Source organism: Heptranchias perlo, chromosome 13 (genome assembly GCF_035084215.1).
Source record: "Heptranchias perlo isolate sHepPer1 chromosome 13, sHepPer1.hap1, whole genome shotgun sequence".
In the NCBI taxonomy this organism is placed as follows: Eukaryota; Metazoa; Chordata; class Chondrichthyes; order Hexanchiformes; family Hexanchidae; genus Heptranchias; species Heptranchias perlo.
In genome coordinates, this window is record NC_090337.1 from 10,520,410 (window position 1) to 10,534,782 (window position 14,373).

At 45.3% G+C, this 14,373-nt stretch overlaps 1 protein-coding gene across 28 annotated transcripts in view; it reads right to left on the minus strand.

Annotated features, from left to right (window-relative positions):
* The window catches only part of mbnl1 (muscleblind-like splicing regulator 1), a 580,601-nt gene that overhangs the window by 206,767 nt on the left and 359,461 nt on the right, over window positions 1–14,373 (minus strand). For 4 of the 28 annotated variants that reach the window (XM_067994953.1, XM_067994948.1, XM_067994950.1 and 1 more), the window contains exon 1: window positions 4,262–4,751. The exons of 2 other annotated variants lie outside the window; for them this stretch is intronic. Coding sequence is in view for 1 of the 26 variants with exons in the window: in XM_067994947.1 (XP_067851048.1) it covers window positions 3,152–3,196 (45 nt within the window). In the remaining 25 variants the exon portion in view is untranslated. 22 more of the 28 variants (XM_067994944.1, XM_067994946.1, XM_067994936.1 and 19 more) reach the window with 16 other exon arrangements.

Below are 14,373 nucleotides of genomic sequence, written 5' to 3' on the forward strand. Positions count from 1 at the left end.
CACAGCAACCCCATTTACCTGCCTATACTCCATATCCCTCGATACCCTCACCAAACAAAAATCTATCAGTCTCAGTCTCGAAAGCTCCAATTGTCCATCATCCACAGCCTTTTGGGAGGAGAGATTGTTTTCGGATTTCTACTCCCCTCTGTGTGGAAAAAATGCTTCCTGATTTCAGACAACTGTAGCGTCACATGAATCAATTCCTTAAAATAAAATCGAGGCAGAACTTGTGCGGAGGGACTGAGCACGTGCAGTACTCATCATGCTCTGCCATTACATACTACTGCACAAGGGAACCGTGATTTTATTTCTTCTCTCCGCTTCCTCATAATCTATTTCGATGGATGGCCCAGAGGAACTGACTCCTGAAGGTCAAGCAGGAACAATGGTACGAGGAAACTCATTTCTGGCAGCCCAGTACAACATGTGGTGTGGGGCCAATTGATTTCTAGAGGTCAATTGGGAGGGATGGCGGAGGGGGGGGGCACCCATCAGTTCATGGAACTCTGGTGCTGGTCTAGTACACAGCAAGCTCCCACGTGAGAATGAATGACCAGTTAATCTATTTTGTTTTTGGTGGCGGTGGCGGTGTGCGAGGGATGAATATTGGTCATGGCGCTGGAGGAGACCTCCCCGCTCCTCTTCAAAATAGTGCCCTGGTACCTCTTCCACTTGGGGCAGCAGAACAGACATACGAGGCCTCTGTTTAATGCCTCCTCCTTGGTCAATATGGCAGCTTGGACAGCGCAGTACTACACAGGACTGTCAGTCCAGGTCATGTCATCAAATCCCATCGTGGGGCTTGAGCCAACAACCTTCAGCTCCACCAAATGCACCAAACGTACACGCAGGTCAGTAAGAATGGAGGCAAGGGAAGTATCTCATTTCCCATTAGAATGTGTCAGTCGCCTTTCTGGATTTATATATGGTTGGTGCGTGTGTCTACGTGGGTGCAGGGGAAGGGAGTGCCAGTCGTAAGTAGCGTCTGTTTTCTTTATCAATCTAACAGGGAAGGGGGAGTGTGACTCTGTTCTCTGACAGTCTTGGGAATCTGACACATTGGGGGCAAATACCCAAATGGTAGGATTACAAGAGCTGAACTTGCCACAACATTTTAAGATAGCAACTCAATACAAATAACGTAGTTGCCTAAGCAACAAAGAGCGACCAGTTTTTAAAAAAACATGTTGATCCATATCACTCCTGATTGGAACCCTAGAGACCTAAATAGTGTATGCTATAAAGCAGCACCTCCTCCTGACTGTATTTGGCTAAAATTACCAGGAATAAATGTAGACGTAGCAATGAACCATTACCAAAATTTACTCAACTAAACTCAAATACAATTAGTACTTTTGTCAAAATACAGGCGATAGTCAACTTTTATGATTTCACAAGAAAACAATCCCACAGAAATTTCAGAACTACATTAGGTGGAATTCAATCAATTATGTGCGCCACATAAATCTATGAAAACCTACAGGGTTTTGAATTGGATATGAATCAAAATAATTTGGTGAAGGCTCTTACATTAGTTCGATTGGAATTTTAAAAACTTATTTCCATAAGCTGTGCTGTGGATGGTGAGCTGTGAGGCAACATTATGATAATAGCTCCCTCAATGCGCAGATGAAAATCGCTGGTAAGAATTCCCTGGCTAAAACGGGCCTCCTCCTATTCCACAAGGTTTGTTTATCGAGGCTGTTCCATATTCCATTTATAATGGGCCCCAAAATATTTTATTGCGCTGACCTGGAGGCTAGGTTGATTTTATCATCATTTCTAATAACGGGAGGAGAGGGAGTGTGGGGTGGGTGGCGGGGAGTCACACGGTTAATAAATGCTAAAAATGTCCACTAATCCGCACAAGGCCCTTCTTTTTTTGAGAGAAGAAAAAAGATAAAACAGAAGGCAACCATCAAAGCGCCAACGCTCGAGTCCAAATTATCCTGACATCGCAAGGTAGCCATTTTACAGCAAACAGAATGAACCAGAACTGAAGCATCTTTGAAACGGAGCAAGGAATAACCAATAGTAGGTGTGGCACATGCCACACACCAAACGTGGGCTGCACGAGTGACAGCAAGGTGGTCAAAGTCTCCCTGCTTTTCAGTTAGTGCTTTATTTAGTTCTATTACTTTTGTATCTCTCTGTCTGTCTGTCTGTCTGTCCCCCACCTCCCTCTCTCTCTCTGTGGTAACTGAGCACTGATCCACTGAACCAAAGCCATTGGAAAAAGTTCAAACATCTGGATTATTTTAAACTCTGAAGGCCTCCCCCCACCCCAACCTTGTTTGGATCTTTCAATTTTCATTCCCCCCCTCCCCACCTCCGTAATCATTTGTCGCACACAGAAACCAATGGCCGATACAAAAACCACAAGCTCGATACTCTCCTCCACCCCACCACCCCCTCCCCTGGTTATTTTGACCCAACGAAGAAAGATTAATAACAAAACTGGAGAACGAGTGAGGCGGAATTAGGCAAGGCCCTAAAGGTAGATTCAGTGGAGCAACCCATCCCTGGCAGAGAGAGCAACGTTATCAGATGCCCCCACGTCTGTTACAAAAAGTTCAATCCAGAATATTTCCTAATGACGCATTACTTACCTTGGCAAATTCCTTCCCTTTAAACGGCCAAAAAAAATTAAATTAACACGCATGGAAAAAGAAGGCTCCAATCTTTCATGCGAATTTTAACAACGCACGATATAGTCCGCAGTCGTAGCTCCCTGCATTTTAGAATGACTATCTTAGCAAAAAGGACTATTTTTTTTTTAAAGAGACACACACTGGCAAGAGTGTAAGGCTAAATAGTACTGCGTGCACTTACTTTTCTAACAGTTACTGGGTGACGCACTGCAAATAGTGGAGAGAGAGAGAGAGAGAGAGAAAGGGAAAAAAAAAAACGCCACTCATGTAGGGCGTCTTCCTCCCTGTAAACTTGGCAGGGCTCATACTGTACTGAAATACAGCACTGGCCATATAAGGAAGCACAGCTAAACATGTCACGCATAATTTATATGCAGTAGGCAGAGAGTTAACCTTTCGGTGCACATTCTAGGACTACATGCAATACATGCTGGCTGCAGCCCCTCTCTGTTTAAAACAAACCCCCCCACCACCACCACAAGACAGTAAACAGCTACCTGCATATGCCAACGACCTGATGCCAACTGACGCCTCTTAATCATTCATTCTAATTAAGGCAATTTAAGATGGGACGGCGCTTTCTATCCACCTGTTTTTTTTTTGCCGATGTGGGAGAGAACAGAAGAGCTTTCCTGTGGCCAGGACTTGCTTTGCCTTTCCTGGGCTTTGCCTTGAGAGTGACGCTGCCTGCAGACAGGAAGAGGCTGCTCTGGGGCAGAGCTGCCTGCAGCTGCGACCTTCTGACTTCGACTCCCAGCCGAAGATGATGTGTGATATGAAACCGTACACCGCGGTAACCTTAGCCCCCTCCCTCCCTCCCTCCCTCCCCGCCACTGCCCCCTCCCTCCCTCCCCGCCACTGCCTCCTCCCTCCCTCCCCGCCACTGCCTCCTCCCTCCCCGCCACTGCCTCCTCCCCATCAAATAAACCAGTGATAGCTCACTCTCACTTCCTCCCTATGCCTGTCCAGCCCGCCTTGAGCTCCAACCGGTCGAGTCGCCACAGACACAGACACAGACAAACAGATAGACACACACACACACACACAGACAGAGACACACACACACACACAGACAGACAAACAGATAGACACACAGAGACACACACACAGACAGAGACAAACAGAGACACACACAGACAGAGACAAACAGAGACAAACAGAGACACACACAGACAGAGACAAACAGAGACAGACAGAGACACACACAGACAGACACAGACAGAGACACACACACACACAGACAGAGACAGACAGAGACACACACACACACACAGACAAACAGAGACACACACACACACACAGACAAACAGAGACACACACACACACAGACAAACAGAGACACACACACACACACAGACAAACAGAGACACACACACACACAGACAAACAGAGACACACACACACAGACAAACAGAGACACACACACACACAGACAAACAGAGACACACACACAGACAAACAGAGACACACAGATAGACAGAGACATACAAAGACACAGACAGACACACAGAGACAAACACACAGAGACAAACAGAAAGACACACAGAGACAAAGACACAGACAGAGTCACAGACACAGAGAAAGACACACAGACAGAAAGAACTCACCTCTCACATCTTTTTTCTCCATGCACCCGAACAGAGGACGGACCGCTCAAGGCATTGTGCGATTCATATTGGGGTTTTTTTTGTTCTTTAAGAAGCCAAAGATGTGGAAACTCAACTGGTGCAGACCACCACCTCCTCCTCCTCCTCCTCTGCGACCACCCCCCTTATTACAGGAGCATGACGACCACCAGAACCTTATTGAGCTGTAGCTGTTCAGGGCCGTTGAGTGTATCTGCGGGAGAGAAGTGTGTCTGGCGGTGTCGAGCTGTCTGCCTGCAATGCCATGCCCCTCCCTCTCTCCCAGAGCTCCGAAAAAAAACTCCACCAGGAAGCCCTGGCTTCTACCTGCTAATTCTCCAGCATGAAGTGCAAAAAAAAAACAACCGGGAGCCTCCTAGATGTTTCTATCTCTCTTGTTTTTTTTCTGTTTGTTTTTGTTTAAACGTAGCCGCCTCGACACACAGACAAAAAAAAAAGCCCAGGACCTCAGACAGAAGGACCTCTGTGTTCAGAACGGGAAGAAAAACATAATTAAATAGAGAACTAAGTAGAGAGAGGAAGTTGTCGGCCGACAGGAACAACCTTCTCTCTCTCGCCCCCTTACAATTGGTAGCTTCCATCTGATATATAAAGCATTTAATAACCTCTGAACTGTAGCAACACAAGTAAGATACAAGCAAGCTGTTAAACCAGGTGGGGGGGAGATGAATTTATGTCCATTTTTGTACCTGACTTCAGGCCAGACTCGCCAGTTAGGGCAGTCTAGAAGGTGAACGTGCAAATTTCAGGCCCATTTGTCGATTTCCCAGCTACTTTGTTAACTCTTCCATGACTGAAATGGGTGAAAAACATAACAAGCCCAGAATGTTTTTGTAAGATTCCCTGCCGCCTGTACGCAATGTCATAAGGACTTCAGTAGGGTTAATGTCAAGCGTGCTGCTCCCCACACAAAAGAAAGAGGGCCTTATATTAATATAGCACTAGTGATGTACTACTAGCTACAGAGGTCGGCAAAGAAAGAAAGAACTTGCATTACTATAGCGCCTTTCACGTCCTCAGGATGTCCCAAAGTACTTTTTGAAGTGTCGTCACTGTTGTAATGTAGGGAACGCGGCAGCCAATTTGCACACAGCAAGGTCCCACAAACGGCAATGTGACAATAACCAGATAATCTGTTTTTAGGCATTGGCCAAGGGATAGATTTTGGCCAGGACACCAGGAGAACTCCCCTGCTCTTCAAATATCATTACATCCACCTGAGAGGGCAGACAGGGCCTTGGTTTAACATCTTACCCAAGAGACAGCATCTCCAACAGTGCAGCACTCCCTCAGTACTGCACTGGGAGTACCAGCCAAGATTTTGTACTCAAGTCCCTGGAGTGGGGTCTTCGAACCCACAACCTTCTAACTCAGCAGGCGAGAGTGCTACTCGCTGAGCCACAGCTGACACCCTAACTGTGGAATGTTGGAAAGTCACAGTTTGAAAGGAAACTGGACAGTGGGTGGTAATTGAAGCATGGGCGTTAGAATCAAAGGTAATCATTTACACAGGACTGGACATAATGGATGGGTGGATCTTAGGGCATGGCCTCCCAAATAAAATAATAATTATATATATATATATAAAAAATATATATACACATATCTTAAATTTCATATATATTGATCTGAAATTTGCTCCAAAAGTAACGGAGAGATGAACAGCTCTCGCCATTACTTAAGGGCAAATGGAAGAGCAACTTCTGGTGAACGCACTGCACAGCCAATCGCACAAATCCGGAAGTTGCTCTACCAGATTCCCTGCTAGTTTGAAAGCTGCGCGGGAAGGAGATCTCACCGGTAAACTGAATGGACCAGGGCAAAGTTGCTGCACTGCCCAGCTGGAAATGGACTAATCTACATGGAAAAAGGGTACGCTGGGGTTTTTTTTAGGTCTAAGCTAACTTTTAACAGTGTTGTAAGCCTTAATGACTGCCAAACAACCTCTCTGGCACTGAAAATTAACTTTAAAAAATGTGGAGTCTCGTTCCTTCTGATTTTAAATGTTGGACATTTGAAAAACTTTTTTCTTTCTGTCCCTTTTATCTCTGTCTTTTAATTCTTTATTTCTTATCCTCTCTTTATTTCACTTTCTCTAACTGATTTTACATTGAATTTACTGTTGTAGCTTTCACGTCCTGGTTCTGACTCTACACAGCTTGTCAAGGATGCTTCAATCTGATTGGTTGAGGGGACAAAGCGATCCTTTCTCCGCTCACACAGCTCACAGATTCCCGGGAGAGGACGCTGCACTTTTTTCAGCTTCCAATTGCAGGAAGTTCCCACACTAAAGCTCGTGGATACTTCGTGGGTAAGTTTAAATCTAATGAGTGGCGGGCACCGTTAGTTCGCCATTCATAGCAAATTCTGGGCCAATATAGCTGCTCCCTCGATGACTTACTAATTTTATCCAATGAATGGCTGAGCTGACACCTAGAAGGCCAGTCAATCCACCAATCCACCGTCAGGCCTGTATCCAGCCAAACCATAACCATCCACAACCAGCAACCAGAAAACAAGGGCAGCCAGCCACCGGTACGGATCCTATCCGTTATCAGCAGCCAGCTACTACCAGACACCAGTCCTCCATCACCAGCTGTCAGACAGCCAACTAGCACGAGCAGTGAACCAGAGGAAGGAAGCCAGCTGACCACCACCAGTAACAGGCCAGTAGAGGCCAGCCAGCAATCGCCAACAATCTGCCAGTGGAATCAAGCTGCTCGTTCTACTAAGCTGCGTTCTCCTGAAGTCCTTTTGCGGTCCTCCTCGCTCTTTGCCAATCTCTCTACTTCTTGTGTCGTCGCCAAATTTTGACATCTTGTTTCTTGCATCCAGGTCCAAATCATCTCTCCGTAGATTGAGAACTTTGTAGAAATGGGTTTTGATTGAATTATAAAATTATATAAAAAAGGAATCTTTTTTATTTTTGGAGTGCTTAAACATAAAACAGTTTCAGAAACAAAATGTTAACTATGCCATGAAAGCCATATTTTTTTTGAACCAGAAGTGGTGTCTAGTTAGGTGTGAGGAAAGGTTTATCAATGATGATAGGCCAGAGATGGTGCTTGATATGAGGACGTTCAAGAAAGAGGAAGAGACCAAAATACTTTAACAAGAGAGAGCCTTACCGAAACAAATTGTGAATGTGAAAGCTGCAAAAAGATCCTTCAGTACTCAAAGGGTTAATGTTTATATTTTTAGACCCAAAATAGTTGTCTTTTACTTGCCTGTTTTATTGGCAACAGAGGAACTCTTATGACAAGATTTATCTGTCAGTAGCAGACTCAATCACACAGCAACTTTATCCCTAATGATTTTGGACCATAAATGAGGGAACGTTTGTTCAGTTAATATTCTCCGGTTTATTTTACGAAATGTAAGTTTACAGGGAGCCGACTATACACACATGACACACCCACCACCCTGAAGCGAAGCCAGCATGGGGAGCGGTGGCTGAGTGCACCTATACCCATGCCCCCTGACCCCATTTCCCTGGCAACCCATTAGACTGGAGCAGACGTAGCATGCTCACGAGCATGCCTGCTCCTGCACCTGACTCTGGTGAGTCACCGAGAATTGTCAGCCCGAGAAGCTAGCCGAACAAGTTTCCCTTTTACTTAAAAAAAAATAAAACTGCCCCGCGGGTGCTGAAGGTACCAAAAACAGAAAGCCTACAGGTAATGAAAGCAATAGGGCTGCTTAGTCACAATCTTGATTGGCAGCTTGTTTAAATTCACTCTGTTAGATCAAGGCTAATTCAATAGCCTTGTGCCAAAAGCTACAGTTCCAAACTAAATCTTGCTTAAGGGCCACTGTTAGGAATGCTGCTAAGATTCTGTACTCAACCTTGTTTTCAAATCCCTCCATGGCCTCGCGCCTCCCTATCTCTGTAACGTCTTCCAGCCCTCCAACCCTTCGAGGACTCTGCGTTCCCCCAATTCTGGCCTCTTGCGCATCCCCGATTTCCTTCGCCCCACCATTGGCGGCCGTGCCTTCAGCTGCCTAGGCCATAATCTCTGGAATTCCCTTCCTAAACCTCCCCGCCTCTCCACCTCTCTCTCCTCCTTTAAGGCGCTCCTTAAAACCTACCTCTTTGACCGAGCTTTTGGCCGCCTGTCCTAATATCTCCTGACGTGGCTCAGTATCAAATTATGTCTGAAACCGCTCCTGTGAAGCACCTTGGGACCCTTTACCACGTTAAAGGCGCTATATAAATGCAAGTTTTTGTTGTTGCCGTAGCAGTAATTCCCCTTACTGATAGCTCCTGAATTCAGTCATGTAACGATGTGCATACTAAGTGGAGGCCAGGCACCAATGACGGGAAGAAGAAAGAAATACTACAGGACCAATAATTCTACTGAATAGTTCTCTTTTAATAGGTTGCTCCTTTAATAGCTCTACTTTAAAAGGGCCTCTTTAATTTGCTGCTTGGAAGCTTGAAGAATCCTTCCCACTAATAGCGTTTCCTTGTTTTCTTTATGCTGGATACAAGAAAAGGAGAGGGGACACAGCAGTGAATCCCAGATTGTCCACAATCCCAAAGTCAGGGGAGCCACGAATGGACGGCCAGAGGACCATGGAGTAGCAAGTCTCCCGAGGGGCACAGGTGAATGGTACACAGTCCACAAATGACCCTCGGCCTTATACTGAGCATGACTATATCAAAATGGAGTCTAGGATTGGGAAAAAAAATTATGAGATTGTAGTAGAGACCAAGCAGATAAAGAAGAGGGATATCACCCCACCCCTCCCCCAAACCCCCCCCCCCCCCCCTCGACCCCGACACAAGTCTTGCCCATTTGGAATCTAACCAAGGGATTGAGAAGAAACAAAGTGATGTATTCAAAAAGTCAAGAATGGTAGCTCCCCAGAAAGGCTCAATTCATCGAGTAACTGAACCCATGCTGACCTCAAGGTTCAATTCCCAGTGTGTACTGAGTCCACTAATCTCAGCTGCGACAGCAGTTTAGGGTTCTACATTTGACCACCCCTCCTCCAAACTCCTCCAGGCTCGGCAGAAGAAAATTAGTCAGTGCTCCTGATTGCTATCCAGTGGCCTCTCTGGTCATTGTGTATGTGTGGACATCGTGTGAGGGGGGACGGGATGAGATTTGGCTGTGATGTGCCCCGTGTCTTGGTAACCTGCCAAAACTCACATTCTAGACTCACTCCTATATGAAGAATGACCACTTGGGTGAGGTACCTGAGGGCCCTCCCTGCAGCTGTATCCCTAGGGTCAATGCCACAGGAGGAGAGGAAGTTGGTAAAGATAAAACATAGTTAAGAACGTCATAAAACAGCGTGTCCTCTGACTTAGCATTTGCAGTGTTGTAGGAGATTGATTAATATATAGACACATACATAGTTAAACAGAGCATATTCTGTACCGAGTGTTCAATTAACAAAGGATTGACTAGTAACATCTCCAAACATCAATCAAGCGGGCATGATGGCAGAGCTTGGTATGGCTTGGCATATTTAACAGTGACGGTTTTCTCCAGCTGGACAGAAAATTTGAATTAGGCATCTTTGGTTAAACTGCCCTGACTGGTATAAACATGTCAGCTGCAGCATAGACCTGCAGGATCGATATACAATCATAAAATGGCCAACCGTTGGGATCCACAGCAAGTCTGTGCACATCCTAGGTGCAAAGCTAAACGTCTGCATGACAGATGGTGCAATAGAGTTCATATTGTGTCTTCAGACTTATTGAATTAAACCCTTTCAGTGCACAACCTATTCAACACAAATTTTTCCACACAAAATGTATAGAAAGGACTTTTTTTTTCCCATTTTGTTTTTGTTGTGCTGATTAAATTGAGGGACGTTAGTGCTAAGTAGGGTTGCCAACTCTGGTGGTCGCATTCCTGGAGGTTTCGTCACATGACCTCCTTCCTCCTGCCACCCCGCCCCCACACTCCCGGCATTGGTCATCCGACATGCCCATCCTCAATCCTCACGGTTCGCTTTCCAATTGGCCGCCTTCCCACGGCCAATTGGAAAGCGAACAGGCTCTTCGTTACCTGATTGGATGATTCTTGACTGTCATCCAAACAGCCTTTTCCCCCCCATCTCCAGTATTTTTTTATCTAAAGTGTTTAAAGAAAATGAAAACAACACATAATATTTTTTTTTTAACGCCCTGTGATTTTTACTCCAGGGTTTTTGCTTGCGGCAGTGTCCTGGAGATTAATGTTTAATTCCTGGAGACTCCAAGACAATCCTGGAGGGTTGGCAACCCTAGTGTTAGGGAAAGGAACACTTCCCATTGTCAGCATCAAGCACTCCCAGATCAGCTATAGCAGGGCCAGATGCAGTGTCAGCTTGGCTAAGTTGGTAGCACTCTTGCCACTGAGTCAGAAGGTCGTGGGCCAAGTCCCCACTCCAGGGCATGAGCACATAATCTAGGCTGACACTTGAGTATAGCACTGCATTGTCAGAGGTGCTGTCTTCTGGATGAGATGTTAATGTGCAGGCCCTGCCTGCCTCATCAAGTAGATGTGAAAGATCCCACGGCACAATTTGAAGAAAAGCAGGGAGTTCTCCTGGTGTCCTGGTCAATATTAATGCCATCAAACCAATCTAGTCAATTGCTATTTTATGGGATCTTGCTGGCTGATGTTTGCCCACCTCCGAGTTGGCAGCTTTGAAGTGCTAGTATAAATGCAAGTTCTTTATTTTCTTTACTCTGTCCCAACAATGTGCCTCAGCTCCAACCTCAGAAGAACACACCCTTATTGCACCACTGTGACATTTTTTCGTTTCCCACACCAGCCATCCTGTGGCCATGCCCAAATAGGAACTGGATTGAGGCTGTGTAATCAACAGTATGATCCAATTTCTTCCGGGGAACTGTTTTTATACTCTTCTAATACTGAACATTAGAAATTGGACTTTCAGTGGGTCCAAAAGGGACACTGTCAATAACATAATTGGTGAGCAATGACTCATCACCAAATATGGCTGTAAAAAAAAACTTTTATTAAAAAATTGAAAACCTTGCCTGAAAACTGCAGGTCATGTGACAGCAACGCAAACTTAGTCAGCAGCAAAGTTGGCGACTGATGAAGAAAGTTTGACTGAACATTTTAGGTTAGCCTGCTACAAACTACAGTGATGCCCCTTTAAATGCGTGGTGCACTAATTCCTTGCTATAACACTCCATGACACCCCGCCACCTGTGAGTGAATGCAATATTTATGGCTTTTTTTTTATTAACACAGGAACCATATGAATCACATTGCCTGTTCATCCCTCCATGTCACATTACTTTCGTAGCTTCCAGTAACAGCATGTGAGGGAGGGTTTTCAGCTAAGAGTGCGTAATTATATTCTTGTGGGGTCCGCTCATGTAACTTAGATTCTGTTTGACATCCATGACCCACTGTGTATCACAAGTTTCCTGGTGGAAAACTGTTAATGAATTCCTTGAACATAATGCTGTGCTCTGGCCAGAGAGAGAAATAAGTTGTGAAAAACAGCTCATGACATTCCCTAGCTTTCCAAGTATTGTAAAGTAAACGGAACAAGCAAGCAAATGTAAAGTATGGAAGCTCCGAGAGGTCGCCTCATCAGATCCTAAGTAGAAAGAAATAAAACTCTTGGGATAGATCTCTGTCACTCGTGAGTTATTGCAGAATAACTTTATCCTCATTTCATATCCTCTGCTTAACCATAAATATGTTTCTCACCTGATAGTGATGGGCCCTCACATCAAATCTCCAACTTTTTTCTGTCACAATCTTTCTTGTCTCACTCTATTTTAATGATGTACTACTATGGTCACTGCTCCTCTGAACTTTCCATTCTTGTTCTTCCTAAGCTCCAGGTACATTGCCATTCATGACCTTTGCTATCACCCCCCCCCTCGCCGACTCCCCTTTGCATCTTCGCTGTGTCAAAGGGAAGGCTCATTGCATTATGTCCTATTCTAACTCATTCTTTCCCTGGATCTTAATATTACACAGCTCTTTATCTCGCTCAGTCTACTAGTCATAGAATCATAGAATCTTACATCACAGAGGAAGGCCATTCGGTCCATCATGCCTGTGCTGGCTCTTTGAAAGAGCTATCCAATTAGTCCCACTCTCCCACTCTTTGCCCGTTGCTGCGGAAATTTTTCCTTTTCAAATATTCATCCAATTCCCTTTTTAAAGTTACTATTGAATCTGCTTCCACCACCCTTACAGGCTGTGCTTTCCAGATCATTACAACTGGCTGCGTAAAAAAATGTCTCCTCATCCCCCCCCCCACCCCGGTTCGTTTGCCAATTATTTTAAATCTGTGTCCTCTGGTTACCGACCCCTCCTGCCAGTGGAAACAGTTCCTCCTGATTTACTCTATCAAAACCCGTCATTATTTTGAACACCTCTATTAAGGCTCTCTTCCACCTATTATCCACAGGCTTTTAAAACCCAAACTTGATGTCCCCCATTGCTGCTTGATTTATCTCCTGCTCTTTTTGACCTTGGCAGCGTCTGCGCTCCGGGTCTTGGCCCTTCACCTCGCTCACTCGAAACATGCTCAAAAATGTTTTTGCTGTGCGCATTCCTCAGTCGCTACAGTCCATTCCTATCAAGCCTGATGCGCGGCCGACTGCAGGAATTGTATCTGCTCTCACAAGGGGCATTGTGCAACCCCGAAGTGCACATAATTGGAGCTTTTGTTCCCCCGCATAGGGAAATCTGCATGCGGTCGCTGGAGGCTTGACTGAGCTTCAGGTGCCGACGTGTGCAGGCTCGGTCTGAGGAAATCACCACGTGCGTGCTTAGCATCAGTGCTTGCTTTGCGAAAAGAAGGAGAAAGAAATGCCAGACTGCAAGCTGTCATTGCCTGTCGTTTATGTTCAGATAAACATCAGGCTGCTGAAGCAGATCTGGTGGGGAGCTGACAGGATGGCCCCCACCACCCCCTGACCCCTTGACCCGAACACATAAGTTCAAGAATAAAAAAGTCCAGAAAGGAAAAGTGAGAGGCTTTGCTTGTCTTATGAATTCATGCAATGATGAGTATTTTCATCTTGACGGATCAACCTCAAAAGGACAGCTTATCATTACAAGACAGCCCAATCATTACTAATGACAGGTTTACAGCAGTGAGTTACATTTTTTCAGTGCTGCTGCAATCAGCGATCGTATTAACATTCCTTAGCTATTTGGATCTGAGCAACCTTATAGACCTTAATGATTATATATCTTTAAATTAGATTCGACTTCAAATTGGCTGCTGTTAATGGAATACTATGTGCCAATCTCACTATTAAACGGTACAAGACATCTTAACACTGGGTCAACATTTCAAGTGGAAACATTCATTGTAAAGGGGCAGGTCATATTTACCTTCCCCTTCCCCACAATTTTTTCCACTCCTCTTACCAAGATCACAAGATGAGAAAGGCCTTTCAGCCCATCAGTTCCCCCCCACTCCCTCTTCCCCCCCACCCTCATCAAGGCATCTAATTGTTTCTTGAATGATTGCAGGGTTTTCATCTAGGGACAAGAGCAGGCCATTCAGTCCCTCGGGCCTGCTCCGCCATTCAATTAGATCATGGCTGATCTGCATCTCAACTCCATTTTCTTGCCTTTGCTCCATGTCCCTTGATACCCTTACCTAACTAAGACCTATCGAACTCAATCTTGAAAGCTCCAATTGTCCCAGCATCCACAACCTAACCTACCTGAAGTTCGATTTGTTGATCGCTTTTTGTGTGAAGAAGTCCTAAATTTGCCCTTTCATTGGTTTGGACCTGCGCCCTCTTGTCCTGCTCTCCTGAAGTGCTGACTTATGTTGGGCTAGAGCTCCACGGGTGCCAACAGTAATTCTTCATGATGGGGGGGGCGGTGGTGGGGGGGACACATTTTCTTCCAATTATTCATTTTATTGATGGATTGGTGAGCGGTGACGAGGGCTGGCAGATGCCGATTAACGTAACAATGTGCAAGGTAGTACAATTCGGTAATAAGGATATTAACCGGGAGCATTATTTAAATGAGGATCATGCTGGGGAGGAAAATAAATAAATGGATCTCGGGCTCCAGACTGATAAGTCGTTAAAAACTAGCTTGCAAGTG